Here is a 19468-nt window from a genome sequence, read left to right on the forward strand (position 1 = left end):
ATTGCTATTCAAACGTTTTTGTTTTTGTATTCAATAATCGAATGTACCTAAATTTCAATTTTTTCTTGTCACACTTATGCTGCTACAATCACAAAAATTTTATAGGCTGTCTTGTTTTGATTTCGAATTCCAAACACATTGCGAGCATTTTCTATTAGCAACATAGGAGTATTACATACATATATGATTAAAAATGTAATTCGCCAAAAGAGTGTAATTCAATTTTTAAAAGGAGATTTTGTTCCAATCAAGTCCAAACATTTCTTGTACCCCACAAATTTCAAGCGAGGTCGCCAAAATATGCTTACTGCAGGGTTTTCAATACAAAAACATAGCTTTAAAATAATTTCGGGTAACTTAAATAATAGTGAAGAAAGTAAACTCGGCGCATATTACGTTTTACTATCCGTGATCAAAGCTCATGTTATACATAAATCGCAATATTTGTGGAATTGTGGATCGGATTAATGACATATGTGAACTAACTACAAATAGTACTTTTTAGATCCATAAGTTATCATAATTTTTAGAAATATCTTAACATTTGCAGAGTTATCAATTGAGTAAAAGTGGTATTCAGTCACTAATCGAAACTATTCGAAAATATGGTAGTATAAATTATGTATCTTATGTTTACAAGAAACATCTAACTATTTCAGATATGTATCTACATATGTATTTCCTTAATCCGATTCACCGTTTAAGAGCTATTGAGATTAAGAAAATTGTAGAGTTGGGTCGTTTCGTTCTGAACTTGTTCAATTGACCGGGTCTCTCAACTGAACAAGTGAACTAGGTCTTCGATTTCGGTTCTTTTAATTCATTTGTTCTTTTAGTTCGTTTTATCTAATGTTATTCTTTCACTCTTCTCGTTCGCGAACATTGTAAATTCACACATACATACGCAGAAATTCACAGTGAGCACGAATGTCGATGTCATCAGTGATGTCGATGATGCCACTTACACTAAAGATATGTGTGGTTGTTGTTGTTGTTGTTGTTGTTGTTGTTGTTGTTGTAGCGATAAGGTTGCTCCCGAAGGCTTTGGGGAGTGTTATCGATGTGATGGTCCTTTGCCGGATACAGTTCCGGTACGCTCCGGTACCACAGCACCATTAAGGTGCTAGCCCGACCATCTCGGGAACGATTATGTGGCCACATTAAACCTTCAGGCCATCCCCTCCCTCCCCACCCCTAAGTTCCATGAGGAGCTTGGGGTCGCCAAAGCCTCGTCTGTTAGTGAAACACGATTCGCCGCGGATAGGTGAGGTTGACAATTAGGTTTGGAGAAGCTATATATTGCGCTGCCAACCTGAAGGGTTGCGCTACACACCCCTTGAATCTGGTATTTTAGTCGCCTCTTACGACAGGCATACCTACCGCGGGTATATTCTTACCCCCTTACCCACTGGTACTATGGGTACTATATGTGTTGTGTGTGGCACTGCTACAACAATATATGTATGGACTATTTATGAAAAACATGTTTTGTAAGAAACTAATCATTACATTTATTAAACTTGAAAAGTTCATATTTACAATTTGTGTCTGTACTCTTTCAATTTCCTGAATCTTCCGAAATTTGTAACTTTTTTTGAAGTTAATTATACATATATATATATTAACTTATTTATTCATTACTCATTTAAATATACCTACACAAAGCATTGCTGGATACACGCCCCCATCTAGACTTGTTGGCTTTTTTCGCGAGTGCGAGCAGCAGTGATCAAATTTGCTTAAAAAAAAGAACAGATGAACAAAAAGAACAACTTGTTCGTTCATCAGAGAAAGAACGAAAGATTCGAATCTCTGAAATGAACGAAAAAGCACAACTCTAGAAAATTGCTTTCGATCACGGATCGTATAACACGATATGGGCGCCGTTCTGAAATTTTCTGAGATAAACGTGTTGACAGTTTTGGAAAATTTTTTGCCAAAAATGTGGTAAATCTGGTAAAGTGGTTTCACTGACATTTATCTGAGTTTTTTTTATTTCGGAGGAAAGTGTGTATATCGATATTTTATGTGCTAAGTAGTAAAATCAAGGATAAGTTAAGAAGTCAAGCCAGTATATCTTAAGTCTATGCTATGTATGAGTAATGGCAACTTAATTTTCCGAAAAATCTAATTGTGAGAGAATGACAAATTATAAATGTAAATCGGCTACGATCTTTCGTAGCAAAGATGTACATATAGATGGAATTGCGGAGCTTGGATCAGTGGACTTGAGTTATTTAACCATTTTAACCAAAAATAAAAAAAAAATAATTGAATATAAGTTTAGATTAACGAAAACACTCATGCATTACTAATCATTTAAGTTTTACAAAATATGAATTCATGTAGATAGTGGACTATTATTTTACTCTCCCAAAAGAGTTGTGGTGAGGCATACTTTGCTTCTGATTTTAATTGATACGTACCGAATAATTTGTGCCCATTGGTTTACCATTTTTACCGCCATTGACCGATTGATCGTTTGCCTGCAGATAAGCGGGGAATGGGATGGCAAAAAAAATATAAACTTAAATTTAGTTAATTTTGATTTTTTCATTTTGCCTTATTATTTGTTTTCATTCGGATGAAATTTAACTCATTTAAAAAAAACTTGGAACTACATATATTAATATATAAACTACATATATGTATGTGCATACATATGTACATACATATGTATGACTGAAGCAAAATTAAAATTTCTTATACGTTAATTAAGTAATTACGTAGGCGCATACCAGAGCTGGGCAAAATGTAATTTTATTTAGCTTTTTTGCATTTCGAAACCAAAAATATATGTTGATATATATTGCGATTACAATGTTCAGACTAAAGAAGGTGGAAGTGGTATTTAGGAATGAATATCGCAAGTATTAAGAATAAAAAAATAAATACTTGGCGCGATATACCACCGAAGTGATTTAGGTCGAGCATGTCTTCAAATTTGCGTCGTCCTTCTTTTTATTTTGCATACAAATTGGGGGGACGTGACCTATGTATATGATTTATGGCGACTTTGAACAATGTCTGCAAGGCAGATGAATTTTCGCAGAGAAGCTGTTTTATGGCCGGAAAAAATCGGAGTGTTTGCCAAACCACTGCCAAGTGCCGACTTCGTTTAGAAAAAAAACTCTTCTTTTGATGTTGCTTTTCCCGATACCTAACGCAGCATCTTCCATGTGGTACGCCTGCACGCCTTGGCGCCCGCCTGCAGGTATTAAGGGGTTAAAATAAGTAATCGTTTTTTAGTAGTTGTTAAGATCTGCAATCATTTATTTTTATTTATTTATTTTATTTATATTGGTTCGAGTTTTAGATTTACATTAAAATCTGGACTATAGGGCCCGAAATCTCCATTTTACAGTTTAATGCAGATACTTCGGACCATCTTTATGTATGGGTTGCTAAATACTTACACCGAAATCTTGTTTGTTGAGTAGAGTACTTTGTAAAATCTCGAGTACAAAAATGTTTTAAGAGTGCCTTTGGCAGGCCAGAAGTAGATAACTTAATTAAGATAATTTACTTACTTACTTAATTGGCATTTAACCGTCTAAACGGTTATGGCCGTCAAACAAGGCGCGCCAGTTCCTCCTTCGCTCCGCCAACCGGCGCCAATTGGTCACACCAAGTGAGTTTAAATCGTTTGCCACCTGGTTCTTCCAACGGAGTGGGGGCCGCCCTCTACCCCTGCTTCCATAGGCGGGTTCGGATAGAAACACTTTCTTGGCCGGAGTCATTCGCATAACATGGCCTAGCCAGCGCAGCCGCTGCGTTTTAATTCGCTGTACTATGTGGATGTCTGCATAGAGCTCATACAGCTCATCATTAAATCTTCTTCGGTACTCGCCATCGCCAACGCTCTAAGCGAAGAACTTTTCTCTCGAACAATCCCAAAGCCGCTTCATCTGCTGTTGTCATGGTCCATGCCTCTACCCCATATAGCAGGACGGGTACTATAAGTGACTTGTAGAGTATGATTTTCGTTCGCCGAGTGAGTACTTTACTTTTCAATTGCCTACCTAGTCCAAAGTAACATTTATTGGCAAGATTGATTCTTCGCTGGATTTCAGTGTTGATGTTGTTGCTAGTGTTGATGCTGGTTCTCAAATAAACGAAGTCTTTTACTATTTCGAAATTATGGCTGTCAACAGTAGCGTGGTTCCAAGGTGCGTATGCGCTGACTCTTTGCTCGATGACAGCAGGTACTTTGTTTTGTCCTCATTCACCATCAAACCCATCTTTACCGCTTCTTTTTCCAGTTTGGAGTAAGCAGAACTAACAGCGCGGGTGTTTAGGCCGATGATATCAATGTCATCAGCATATGCCAGTAATTGCACGCTTTTATAGAATATTGTTCCAGTGCGGTTAAGTTCTGCAGCTAGTATAATTTTCTCCAGCATCAAATTAAAGAATTCGCACGATAGGAGGTCACCCTGTCTGAAACCTCCTCTAGTTTCGAACGGCTCGGAGAGGTCCTTCCCAATTCTGACTGAGCTGATGGAGTTGCTCAACGTCATTTTGCACAGCCGTATAAGTTTCGCGGGGAAACCAAATTCAGACATACCGGCATAGCGAAGGCGGCTTTAAAATCGACGAAGAGGTGATGTGTGTCGATTCTCTTTTCACTGGTTTTTCCAAGATTTTTCGCATTGTGAAAATCTGATCGATGGTAGACTTACCAGGTCTGAAGCCGCACTGATAAAGTCCAATCAGCCGGTTCACGGTGGGCTTCAATCTTTCGCACAATACACTTGAAAGGACCTTATATGCGATACTAATTGGTGCATTTTGCAGCATCCCCCTTCTTGTGGACTGGGCAAAGAACACTTAGATTCCAATCGTCGGGCTTGCACTCGCCCGCCCATATTTTGCTAAGAAGCTGCTGCATGCGCCTTACCAACTCCTCGCCACCGTACTTGAATAGCTCCGCAGGCAATCCATCAGCGGCCACGGCCTTTTTGTTTTTCAACCTGGTTATTGCTATTCTAACTTCGTCATAATCGGCCGGGGGGACATCGTACCAGTTGTTTTTTCGTGGCCGACGGTAACAAATTTTTTCCTCGGCGGCAGTACGAAGTGCTTTGGAGATATGCTCCCATAATTTAATAATAATAAAATAAGCTTGGGTTAGGTTTAATCAAAAACCCGGACCTATGTAATAAAATAACTCCATCCTTTTGGCAAAAACAGAAGCTTTCTAGGACCGTCATGAGTCTACAGTCCTGTCTTTTTTATTGAAAGGGGTTACTTTGCTAGTCTAAAGTTGTAAGACCTACACATGATCTACAATACTTTGCGGCCCACGTTTGGGTCCACGCCTTCTCTCAATCTCGCCCAATATAATTGGGACGTACAGAGCAAGCTTCGAGGGATGTGCCCTTTTTAGCTAGTTCATCCGCTTTTGCATTCCTATCTATATGTATGGATGTATTCTTGTAGAATTTATTTTTGTTTTATATTTCTACAATACAAATAACAAATTAATTGTCAATTAATTTTAAAAAAATTAATGCATTTATAATTTGTAGTAAGAGTAATACGTTAATCTAGTATGAATGCTTTACAAATGGGACTCATTTTTCGCGGCTCTGGTACTGTTGTTGTTGTTGTAGCAGGCTCTGGTACTCACATACATATGTATATATACCAAGGTAACATTTTTACTTTTTACTGCAATAAATTTAAACCTTTTACCACTACTACTTATATATAAAACATATCTACATATAAATCAAAAAAGGTACATACATTCATAACTATAAGAAAATAAACACCAATGTATATATATATATATATATACTAGATCATCTACTAGACCATGGGTAGAACTTAATGTGCTTGGACATATTTATGTTATGTATTACGTACATACCCGATAACCAGATGATTTAAAATGGCAGCCTCGTTTAGTAAGTGTCGACTTCATACGAACACAAAAGGATCGCTCGTAACCTTTATAGCCGCTGGTTGATGATACAGTCATTTGTGAAGATACTAAATTTCAAAAGGAAAACTTTAATTAATTGCACACTACCTAATGATACATGCATTCTTATGTACATACATATATGTAAATATGTATCCTATCATACACATGTAAGCGTACATAATTGCTTATGCATGTCAGATACTCGAATACTACTTCGCATACATTTTTCCTATTTATAACTAAAGTAGTGTAAATAAAATACTTAGTAGGTAGAACATACCGTCGGGGTTGTTCGTGCCGTGTGTACCAATGCCGTCATCTGACGCACCAGAAGTCGGTGATGCCAAACCAGCACCAGTGCCATTGCCATTACCAGAACCTGCCATACCACCATTGGTTAAGCTTAACCCTAGCTGTTCGGCTATTTCCGCATGATCACCCTGATGGATATAGTCAAATATGCTACTTCCTGTCATTTCAACTTGCGACAGACCCAAGTAAATAGACACTGTTTCCGATATATACAGAAAGCGACCATCTGCGGCAACAGCCAATGCAAATCCATCGAGAGACTGAAAGTTACAAAGCAAAATGCAACAAAATTATACATAGATGTTATATGAACATATTTCAAAGAAAACTTCAAAATTTGAGTGGTGGAGTAATGTAAGAATTTAACTGTAAACGAATTGCCCCATTGTTATGTTGTTCAAAATGGGTGCACCTCATAATCCCAACAATACATAATCCCGACAAGACACAATTCAGACATAAAAATCCCATAAAAGACAGAGTTGCGACAACATAATATCCCGAATAGGTCAAATCCCGACAACACCCAATCCAATTATTACACATACGCAGAAAATTGTTCTGCGCAGAAGCACTTTGTATTGCGTAGCCGGTGTTGGATCGGGTAAATGCTGTTGGGCAGAGATGTCTACAATAATACAATAATATCGAATGTGTATTTTTTATATCATGTGTGATTTCCCAATTTACAAGTTGTCGTGATTTGGTCGTGTTGGGATTGTGAATTGTCGGGAATTGGTCGTGACGGGATTATATGTTTCGATACTCTGTATATAGGGATTTCGTAAGTCGGGATTATGTCATTCACCAGTTCAAAATCTTAGAATAAAAGCTTCTGAATAATTCCGGTTATAATTAATTTTGGAAATGACGGATGATAAGTATGTATAGTAGACTGGGTTGAAAAAAAGCTTTCGAGAAAAGGTGCTTCCGAAGAAAATTGGAAGTGTTCCAGCTTCTTCTGCAGTAGTCCTTATGCAGAATACCCATCTTTTCGGCATGGATGCCTAAAGCCCAATGATCGGGGCAGACCGCTATAAGTTTGTCGGTGTCGGCGTTAGACCCACTCAGTAGACCCCTTGTTCATCTTTTATTATAGTCCCTCCATGTAGCTCTTGAAATTGTCTGAGCTTTTTACACGTACAATTTTCGTAGGTGTATGCCTTCTTCGACTCTGGTTATTCTTTCATTTCTTTCTGCTAAGCCTTCTCATTTCCTTTAATATATCTATGGCCTGGAATTTATAATGGAGATCTCTAGAGCGTTCAGTGCAGCTAAAAGCGGCTACCTTTGAGCTGGCGTATAGTGCGCCATGACAACCGAAATCGTTTGATACACCATACACCACCTCTCGTCGATTTAAAGGAGCTCCCTATATGCCGCTATGTCTGCATTTGGTTTCTCCGCAAAACTTATATGGGTGTGTAAAATGACGTTGAGCAATACCATCAGCTCAGCCAGAATTGGGAAGGACCTCTCCGAGCCGTTCGTAACTAAGCGAATTCACAGATAGGGTGATGCCCTATTGTGCGGCTTCTTTAATTTGATGCGTGCAATTACTGGCGTATGCTGACGACGTTTATTTACGTCGCCACTGTTACCAGCCATAATTTTTGAGTCACTTATTGTTCCCGTCCTGCTATATGGTGCAGAAGCATGGACCATGACATCATCAGATGATGCGGTTCTGGGAGTGTTCGAGAGAAATATTTACGGACCTCTACGCGTTGGTGACGGTGAGTACCGAAGAATATTTAATGATGAGCTGTGCGAACTTTATGTAGACACCGACATAGTCCAGCGAATCAAATAGACCGTATTATGTGAATGGAAAAGGATGCTCCGGCTAAGAAAGTATTTTTATCAGAACCCGCCTATGTAAGCAGATGTATAGGGCGCGACATTTGACTACATTTCTTATGCAAATAAATGCACATAGTCAACAACTTAAGGTCTTTGATATCGGATATCGGATTTCCTTCATTAAAGTCTCAACTAAAATATAAATTAAATATTAAAATACATATTTTTATAAAACTTATAGTCCCAATCTCGGTCTGTAAATAGTACATCTAAGACCATTTTTATAATAGTTTAATTAGTCGAAATAAGATAATACCGACCTGTAATATGTGAGTGCCTTGATGTTGCTCGAATAAATCAACGGCAGGACTTCGACGAATAGCTGCACCTATAATAAAAAAAAAAATAAAGTTGTGTAGAAAAGATATGCTTGTTTATAAATTTGTTGTTGTTATTTTAACAGCACAACTACATACTTCCCTATAGTTTTAGGGACAAAATTGGAGGAGCCATTTAATTAACAAAGGAGCCTTTATACGTCGTCTCACCCAGCTTATCTGGAGCCACATCAACGAAAGCCTTGTCTTGTGGGAGTACCTATTACATATAATGTTATTCAAAAGATGAGATTAAGGCAAAAAAAGCTTTCTAGATGCGGGCATGCCACATCTAAGATGAAAGATGTTTTTCAATTTGATTCAACTCCTCGGTTGTGGTTGGGCAAATCCTTCGACAGTCTGTCACAATTGACAAAAAATTGAAAAATCGTGTTTGGAACATTTAAGGTGATATAGCATTGTTGAAACCTTTTCTTAATACTGCGATCTTAATAAGGAATGTGGGTATCTGCATTTTTTTCGAAGACTAGTCCTTTACATAAGCGTCAAATTCGCGTTTGAGGAATTCAAATTTCAACTTTTTTTTCATATATAGAAAGATCACAACCAAATTAGTATTATAATACTTATTTTCAATCAAAATTTAATAACAGTATGTTCCAAAGCTACGATCAAGTTAAGTTCACATTCTTTTTTAGGACGGCAGAATATGTAGTATATTTCATATATAATCCTTCCCGTGTATATGTTTAAATGGCGAAATAATCTAGAGATATAACCTTCGAAGAGATTTTAGGACCAGCTTCTCTTCCAATTTGCGTCTTGCTCTTTTTAATTTTTCCTACAAATTGGCGGAATGGAACCTACTTGTTTTATGCCGACTCCGGACAGCATCTGCAAGGCAGATGAGTTTTTACTGAGAACTTTTCATGGCAGAAATACACTCAGAGTGCTTGCCAAACACTGCCGAGGGGCGAAAAAAAATTAGAAAAATTTTCTTCTAATTGAAAAAACTTGTTTCTTCGGTGTGGTTGGCGAAGCACGCTACCATCACACCACGGCAGCCGCGCCCACTTTCTAGTTAAAAAAAATATAAAATTTCAGCGAAATCGGGGGAGATATGAGACCATATTTGGTCTGAGTATAAAACTGGACCTCTTTTTCCTATTGAGCTGTTTTCCTCAAAGGGGGGTACATCGACCCTAATGGAGTCAGCCTGGCAAGCGCAGAGCACTGCCTACATCTGCTTTCACTGACTAAGCCAAATTTAAAGGCATACGACGGTAGAAGGCAGGATTTCCGTCATAAATCTACAGTCCTCCTTTTTGAATGACCACAATGAGTTGCTTTGTTAGTCTTAGGTTGTAAGACCTACACAAGATCTTCCACACTTTACATCCCGGCGCTTCGGGCCATGCCTTTCCCGCTGGGTCGATCAGGTGCAACTCTCGCCTTTCTTAATCTCCCTCAATCTATGTAATTGGGACGATTACGGAGCAAGCTTCGAGGAATGTGACCTATTTAGTTTTCATTCCCATCTATTCGCATATGCCCTGGGACCCACTATACGTATGTAGTTGTATGCTTCTCATATCACGACTATTTCCATTGATTGCTTGAAGCCATGTGTACCATTTTTGTCATATTAGTACTCCAATATCAATGTCATGGCCCAGTTCTACCTTGGAGAGTTGTATTAAATTATTGGTTTTACCTAAATTTTCTGCTTTTTTCTTCTCATCAAGAAAATTAGATAAATTTGGAAAGTAAGGTTGCATTTGGTTTAGAATTGCTTCGGCAGCACTGAATTTAAAATATATATTAGAAGCTTTACTAGATATACATATGCCCCGGCTATGCAGTTATCCTACCAGTATATCTACATATAGAAAACAAAGCACTCACGAAATGCACCACTTGAAGGTCAATCATCTATTTCCTATATGGACGTATCTACAAACTTACTTACATATATTAGTTCTCAGTTAGGTCATCACTAGATAATTGTTCTAAGGGAATGACCAACAAAGGTGATACCTATGAAACACATGCTTCCAAATATGGGCGCTGGTGTTTTACACATCCACCTGCGGATACATCACACATCTTATTTGCAACCCTTAAAGTCAAATAATACTATTGAACGCATCAGGAAAGCTTTGATCCCAAGCGATTCAGTAACTTGAATCATACGAATAGTCGAAATGTTAATAATTAATAATAATTTGCAGTAAAAGTCGCGCAATATTTAACCGAAAACAAGACAAACATACGTACATATGTGCGAAAATCAATTCTGCAACAAATATGGAAAACAGTTTTCATTACTGTGTCCCAACCATGGGAGAGGCATTTTGGGGGCGTGGAATTTCTCCAAACCAAAAAAAAAAAAAAAAACAAAAACTTGTCTGGTAGCCAGTATCGTCTTAATCGGTGGTAGCGCCTAGCGATTTGTTTTATATCCTAGTAAGTCAACCGGAAAATTCGGTAGTCTCAATCGAAAAAGAAAGTTTATGCTAGCATTGTTCATCCATTCCTCGGCCTATTCGTCAGCCTATTTTTCCGTTAGGTCATCACCACACGTTTTTTTTTTAATAACTGTCATTTAAAGAAATATATTGTAATGAAATTCAAAACACTACTTCTTCTGACCGCGACTAATACTCTTGCAAAAGGTAAATATTGTTTCAAAAAGAAATTAAATTCTGTGATATTTCAATACTTTACGAGATATTTCCGTCATATATTTACACTGCGAAAATTTTTTTACATGATCAACTGCGCAAGGTTGACTTAAAAACTGTATTTGACTATCTATCACAAAATCGGTTAATTACCACGCCCACTTCCTATATAAAAATGAAAAATACACATATACAACACACATACAAGTTACACCTTTTCCAGTTTAAGTTCAGAAAATTACAATTCAAGTTCAGAATTTCCAATTTAAATTCAGAAATTTACAATTCAAGTTCAGAAATTTACAACTCAAGTTCAGAATTTTCAATTCAAGTTCAGAAAATTACAATTCAAGCTCAGAAATTTCAATTTAAATTCAGAAATTTACAATTCAAATTCAGAAAATTACAATGCAAGTTTAGAAATTCCAATTTAAATTCAGAATTTTCAATTCAAGTTCAGAAAATTTGTCGGGTATTTTTTTTTCATCCAATGGAAATAAATGTATGTAAAGATGGTATCTATGTGTTAAGGAAGCATTGACATCTTAACTCGTTTAAGTCAATTTTGCGAGATAGCGAAGGAAAAACTCTCGCTCATAAGAAGCAATTGCAATGCCATCCAGCTATATTCTTCGCGTCACAACCATTGATCTGCACTGAGTATGACAGCAGTGATGACGAAGATATGACCACTTAAACAGTCAACGTAGCGTCCACACTCCCGGAAGTAACGCATAGGTACTGTCTGCATAGATCTTGGCGCCATATGTCAAAATATCTCAACTTATCCGTCATCATCATCATTCATCATGAATTGGAACTTAATTGCGATTTTGGCAGTTTCGCAACAAATCATGCCAGCTTTCCCTGTTTCGCGGTAACTGACGGCGATTGGAAGCACCATGAGAAGTCAAGTCTTCCTCCACCTTCGCAACTCTGTGGGGGTCGCTCCCTTCCACTCTTTCCAAACTGCTGTTTCGACTGAAGTACTTTCTTGGCCGCAGCGTCATCATGCACTTGTTGGAAAGAATTATCCATTTTTCGTAATTTTCGATATCGGAAAAGTGGGCGTGGTCATAGTCGGATTACGGCCATATTTTATACCAAGATAAAGTGAGTTCAGATAAGTACGTGAACTAAGTTTAGTTCAGATATATCGTTTATTGCTCAAGTTATCGTGTTAACGGCCGAGCGGAAGGACAGACGGTCGACTGTGTATAAAAACTGGGCGTGGCTTCAACCGATTTCAACCATTTTCACAGGAAACAGTTATCGTCATAGAGTCTATGCACCTACCGAATTTCACAAGGATTGGTAAATTTTTGTTCGACTTATGGCCTTAAAAGTATTCTAGACAAATTAAATGAAAAAGGGCGGAGCCATGCCCATTTTAAATTTTCTTTTATTTTTGTATTTTACTGCACCATATCATTATTACTGGAGTTGAATGTTGACATAATTTACTTATATACTGAAAAGATTTTAAATTTTTTGTTAAACTTTGGCTTTAAAATTTTTTTTTTTAAAGTGGGCGTGTTCGTTATCCGATTTTGCTAATTTTTTATTTAGCATACCTATAGTATCAGGAGTAACGTGCCTACAAAATTTCATCATGATATCTTCAACGACTGCCAAATTACAGCTTGCAAAACTTTTAAATTACCTTCTTTTAAAAGTGTGCGATGCCACGCCCATTGTCCAAAATTTTACTAATTTTCTATTTTGCGTCATAAGGTCAATGCACCTACCAAGTTTCATCGCTTTATCCGTCTTTGGTAATGAATTATCGCACTTTTTCGGTGTTTCGAAATTTTGATATCGAAAAAGTAGGCGTGGTTGTAGTCCGATTTCGTTCGTTTTAAATAGCATTCTGAGATGAGCGCCCAGGAACCTACATACCAAATTCACTCAAGTTATCGTGTTTACGGACGGACGGATAGAAGGACGGACAGACGGACGGACATGGCTAAATGAATTTCTTTTTTCACCCAGATCATTTTGATATATAGAAGTCTATATCTGTCTCGATTAGTTTATGCCGTTACGGATTACCGTTATGCGAACAAAGTTAATATACTTTGTGAGCTCTGCTCAGCTGAGTATAAAAAACAAATAACACATTTGGAAGTAGCTTCATCAGGGTTTGTTAAAGCCCCGACACATAGCAGTTTTTCTTATAGATGAGTTTAACACAAGCTTATGCATAAAAAAAAGAAGCGGTAAAGATGGGTTTGATGGTGAATGAAGACAAAACGATGTACCTGCTGTCATCGAGCAAAGAGTTAGCGCATACGCGCCTTGGAACCACGCTACTGTTGGCAGCCATAATTTCGAAATAGTACAAGACTTCGTTTATTTGGGAACCAGCATCAACACTAGCAACAACATTAACACTGAAATCCAGCGAAGAATCAATCTTGGCAATAAATCCTACTTTGGAATAGGTAGGCAATTGAAAAGTAAAGTCCTCTCTCGGCGAACGAAAATCATACTCTACAAGTCACTTATTGTACCCGTCCTGTTATATGGGGCAGAGGAATGGACCATGACAACAGCAGATGAAGCGGCTTTGGGATTGTTCGAGAGAAAAGTTCCTCGAAAGATTTATGGACCTCTACGTGTTGGCGATGGCGAGTACCGAAGAAGATTTAATGATAAGCTGTACGAGCTCTACGCAGACGTCCACATATTCCAGCGAATTAAAACGCACCGGCTGCGCTGGCTAGGAGGCCATGTTATGCCACTGAAAGAATGACAGATGACGCTCCGGCCACGAAAGTGTTTCTATCGGAACCCGCCTATGGTAGCAGAGGTATAGGGCCCCCACTCCGCTGGAAGGACCAGGTGGAAAACGATTTAAACTCCCATGGTGTGACCAATTGGCGCCGGTTTGCAGAGAGAAGGGGCGACTGGCGCGCCTTGTTGACGGCCATAACCGTTTAAACGATTAAGCTCCAATTAAGTAAGTAAGTTATGCATTATAAGTAGATTGCACGTATTTTTATGGAGAACGGTAGATTGAGCGACACTGGCGCCATCTGACATGGAAAAGAAGCCAACTTGCAACTTTTGTTACAAGCAAAGCATAAGAACAAGAATTTTACATTTGCTTTGGCTAAGGGTGCTGGCACACTTTGCAGGTGAAATTATTTTTCCTACTCGTTGGTAACTTTTCTAACATTTTTCGCAATTAAAAACTACAATATAACAAATGAATACGACACAAAATGTGTTATAGAGTATATTTCCTGTATAGTGGAAGTGTTTATAACAGTGATTCGCGAAATTTTGTATGTGAATGGGCAAGGCGAAATAAATTTGAATTGCCAAGTCTGCAGTTCCTTTATATTTATAAACGCAACATCTTGGTTGATTGTGGCGATGTTACTGGAATGCAAAAGATTGCGTTGAAAGCATCTATGTATGTATATGAAAAACGTCATTGTGCCGCGGCATTTCAAATAGCAAACAAAATTAAAATACGTTTAGTCGAAAATTGTGTTTAAAAATAAAATAAATAAAAATATCGTTATCGAAAATTTTGAAAAATTAAAGTAACAACCAGAAAGTATAAATAAAAAGTTTTGAATGCCGTAAATCAAAAGAGGTTGGTATCATTTGCAACTGGGCAGAAGTATCTGAGATCTGAGAAAAACCGGTTGACGATTACGCCAACTTTTTTCAAAAAAGTTGTCTAAAGGTTTAATCTTAAAAAACGTACGTATTTGCATATGTTATGAGAAGTATATGGCAGATTTCACGGCATGTAATGTATCATTAATACTTATCTGAGAGCACGCAGCTGGGTATTTAATATTCGGTTTCGCCCCAACTTTAACTTCCTTACTTGTTCGTACTTTATTGAAAATATCTTAATTTACGACCGCGATTTTTATTTTATTCGGTTTAAGTTTTTAATTTAACTGAGGCTGGGCCTATTTATCCCGGAATTTACACAGTAAAAAATTCCGGACGAATAATATTTTTCTTATTCGTCAAAAATGTTATTTTAATGTTATTATTCATCCTTTTATACACGACTTTCTTCTGATGTGTTATGACATCCCAGTGGCTTGAGCGCTAGACTCTGATCCAGAGCACTCGAAACCTGCCGACTGGAACGTCTCTAGACGTCTCTAGTTTGAAATTGAAATCAAGTGCTAAGACCTTCCTGCAGAACGGAAAGTTATCTTTTTAACTCAGAGTTAACTTGACACGAGGGGTTAAACTCATTAGTTTTTGACAAATTTTTCAAATTAACACTGATTGAAAAAGATAACTTACCGTTCTGCAAGTGGGCCTAAGTAATCATTTTCACAAAATGGTATACTCTACATTTAGGATCGAAATAGTCATAATATGAATATTATATGAAGTACGAAAAAAATATTCATATTGAAACTCAATCTTTTAAAGTAAAAACATAATTATATGCACTCACTTTTTAATTTGCTACTGCTCGACGGTTCCCGAGTCCATGGTGGATCACCTTGCCCAGAGAAATCTCGTAACTTTAAATAACTTATTGTCAGTCTTATAATGGAAGCCTTGTCTAATTGGCTTGTTATAGCCGCAGGTAGAGGAAGCATCTTCGCCAACTCATAGAACTCATAGTTTTCTTTGCCTCGCCTCGATCTCGCTGCATCGCGTGATTTTTCCTTTCGAAGTTCGAGAATTCTGAAATAAAAATGAAATGAATGATAAAATAATTAATATGATCAATGTAAATGTTTATCGCCGTAGATAGTGTAAAACGTGATTTTTGAGAGTCCTACTCCTTGTGTCCCCTGATGGATGTGAATGGTGGCCTGGGGAACATTATCGAGGAGTTTTGAGGCTTCTGTTACGAAATAATTTACACAGAGAGCCTCTACCTGCACCGCTGGAAATTGCCAACTCTTCAGGTAGTCCTGTGGGAAAGCCAATTTGTGTTGGCTGTAAATTCGTTCAGACCATATCGGTCTCCGTGTCCGGATGGTATTATTCTTTCGCAACTTCAAAGTTCTTTGGGATATCATGCCGCTGGTTGGCCATAAGTAATTTACACTAATTGCCTTAAACCGGGCTACTTACCAAACGAGGTCATGGTTACTTTTATTCCAAATGAGCTCTCACGTATCGCCCAAGTACTTTAGACCAATCAGTCTCTCGTAGTTTCTCCCAAAAACGTTGGGCTGGCCCATTGGTCTGTACGCACGGGACACGATTCCCCGGGGGTAAGGTTATTTTAGGTTGAACCGGCCGATCAATAAAGACCTCACATAGACTGAGTGTTTCCATAGTGTTACCAGAGCTTGTTTGACGACCAAACGAAGAACCCTAATCAGGTGCCAAGACTTATGTTATAGAATAACTCTGTTCTCTTGGCAAATACTAGAAGGTTTCTAGGACCCAGCTTAATTGCTGCCTCGAGATATGGCAACTCTGCCATCCCTAATAGCTGTAGTTTTGATCTGGCGAGCGCTGGACACGAACGCAGACATGCTCAACCGTTTCTTCCTGCTGCTCGTACTTCCTACATCTGCTGTTACTACTGAGACCTAACATATAAGCATGTGACGCCAGACGGCAGTGTCCAGTTAGCATAACCATCGTGAGCCTTAACTCTTCTCTCTTTGTTAGTCTAATGCAGGCATCGGCAAAATCAAAATGCTGATGTGTTAGTGAGAGCGCGATAATCGCGCACATCATTTGCGTAGTTCGTTCGCTTATTAGCAAGCAACAAGACAAGATTGTTTGTTATTATATTTCTAATGCGCAAAATGGCAAGAAAAAGGTTTATACAATTAAATACATTGTATTTGCGCAAAAGGGTTGGTCAACATTAAATAGTTCTCGCTTGTGCGCATTGAAAAAACTAACAAACGAGCTTTGCTAGTTGCTTGCTAATAACATGCGTCAACATAACGAGCGACGAACATGATCGATGTTACTGCGCCAAATGCTCAGCGACAACTAAACTAAAGAGAATAAGAATACGTGTGAATTGAGTCTGCACAATTGTGCCATTATTTGCCGATGTCTCGTCTAATGTTATAGGATTTGCACATATCTTCTGTTCATGCCTTTCCTACTTGAGGGATTATATGCAACTCCTGTCTCCTTTTGATTTCTCCCAAACGGATTGGGACGTATATAGTCGTTTCAGCGAGTGATGTACCCTCCTTTGTCAGCTCATCGGCCTTTTCGTTATCTTCTATCCCTTTATGACCGGGAACCCAGTATAGATTTATGGTCTGGCCTGAGTGCTTTTTAGCATTCCAGAACACTTCTTGATGAATTACTGTGTGAGATTATTGCCGTAATCGCCGCGTGACTACAAATATATATAATGACGCGACTGCAGCTTAAGAACGCTTCCTCCAGAATTTCTGCTGCTTTCGTCACGGCTATATTTTCCGCCTGAAAGACGATGCACTAATCTGACAGCCTGTAGGATCTACTTATTTCTGGATAAACACAGTATACAGCAGACCCGACCCCTTCCCGTTCCCGGCGGTTACTATCGGCATCGCAGCATGCCAGTTGTGAGGGTAAATTATAGGGTTTATATTATTCTTAAATTTCACTTGTTAATTTTGTACTTTATTAATTTGAATATTTTTTTAATTTATTGTATAGACTTTTGTTCAAGAAAATTTTTTAAGACTTCAAAAAAAAAAAAAAAAATAAAGTTAATAGCATGGTATAAATATTACCAGGTAAAACCATTTACTCTTCTTGGCGAACAGAATGGTTTTTTGATTTTTAAAAAAATTTTAAAATCTCTCTCTTAAATTTTGTGGATGTGCCAAACCAAAGTAAACACAAAAAAAATTGTTGGTTTGACATTTTTAACTTTTTTTAAGTATCAAAAAAATAGAATGCTTATGAAATAAGTGACAAAATATTTGGAACAGTTTTGAAATCGGTTTTTATGTATATGGCAAAAAAATGAGTTACCAATATAATGAAGGCCTCAACACGTCCTATTTTTGCAAAGGGACAAAAGAAAAGGCCTTACTTCTTAACCTCTTCTAATTAAGAAGCGAATGTTGAAGACCACCCCTATTGATTTTTCATTCATCCTTCTTCACTTGGTTGATACGTCTTTATCCCTTAAATATACTGAAACTTCACTTTATAAGAGATCATCAGTGTCCTCGCTACTGCGGAAAAAATTATCTTGGAGGTATTCTTTGGTTTGTTTTGGTCCTTTTCCTTGCTGTTGGAAGATACATTTTTTAGCTGGATTGGTTTAGGAGATGCTGGTCGTAGCGCAACAAGCCACTAACCCTGTTTCGCGATAATCGACGCCAACAGCGGGCACCAAGAGAGATCAACGCCTTCGCCCACCTGCTTCTCCGAACTTAGTGGAGATCTTCCTATAACTTGCCCACGCCAGCAAAACGGTGTAGCTCTTCGCAACTTAGCTAAACATCATCGTCCAGGTGGAGTATAATAGTTCGTGGAGGCTGAATTACTGCCTGAACGGTGAAAGTCTTCCACCGTGGTGTGGAGCTATTGTGTTGGCATATCCATCAAAAATATTTAGGAAAATTTGTATAAAGGATATTGATTGTCCCTCGGCATTACCTCGGCACCAAAAGTTCGTCCTTTTGAGGGAAGGTAGGTAGGTTGAACTGGCCGGTCCATGAGGACCTCACATAGACTGATTGAGTCCGTAGTGTTACCAGAAGTTTGTTTTAACGACCAAACTGAAAAACCCTATCAAAAACCAGGACCTATGTTATAAAATAACTCTGTCCTCTTGGAAAATACTAGAAGCTTCCTAGGACTTAAGCCACTTGCTGCTTCTAGATCTGACAGCTGTATCACTCCTAATAGCTGGAATCTTAGCCTGGCAAGTGCAGGGCACGAGCACAGAACGTGCTCAATCGTTTCCTCCTCCAACCTGCACTTCCTACATCTGCTATCACTGACCTTGCCTAGTTTAAAGGCATGTGACGCCAGAAGGCAGTGTCCAGTCAGAATACCCGTCATGAGTCTACAGTCCTCTCTTTTTAATGATAGGAGCAACTGTGTTAGTCTAAGGTTGTAAGACCTACACATAATCTTCGACACTTTACAGCCCAGCGCTTGAACCCACGCCTTTCCCGCTTGGTCGATCATGTGCACCTCTCGACTTCGCTTAATCTCGTCCAATCTAATTGGGACATCTACGGAGCAAGCTTCAAGGAATACGCCCTTTTTAGCTGGTTCGTCCGCTTTTTCATTCCCATCTATTCCCATATGCCCTGGGACCCAATATAAATGTATTCTTCTCCCTGTCCCGATTCTCTCCAGAGACTGCTTACACTCTAACACGCATTTAGATGCTATGCTATGCGAGATTATTGCCTTAATTGCTGCTTGACTGTCAATATAAAAGTTAACACGGTTGCAGCTTAAGCTATTCT

General features: G+C 38.3%; 1 protein-coding gene across 1 annotated transcript in view; it reads right to left on the bottom strand.

The window, feature by feature from the left end:
• trh (trachealess) overlaps nt 1-19468 on the bottom strand; it is a 59034-nt gene that overhangs the window by 7450 nt on the left and 32116 nt on the right. The window contains exons 2-5 of the mRNA XM_067790868.1: nt 15511-15746; nt 8368-8435; nt 6213-6504; nt 5876-5997 (exon numbers count right to left, since the gene is read on the bottom strand). Coding sequence (XP_067646969.1) covers nt 5876-5997; nt 6213-6504; nt 8368-8435; nt 15511-15746 — 718 coding nt within the window. The remainder of the gene's footprint in view (nt 1-5875; nt 5998-6212; nt 6505-8367; nt 8436-15510; nt 15747-19468) is intronic.

The sequence above is a fragment of the Eurosta solidaginis genome, chromosome 5, assembly GCF_040869045.1.
Source record: "Eurosta solidaginis isolate ZX-2024a chromosome 5, ASM4086904v1, whole genome shotgun sequence".
Classification (NCBI taxonomy): domain Eukaryota; kingdom Metazoa; phylum Arthropoda; class Insecta; order Diptera; family Tephritidae; genus Eurosta; species Eurosta solidaginis.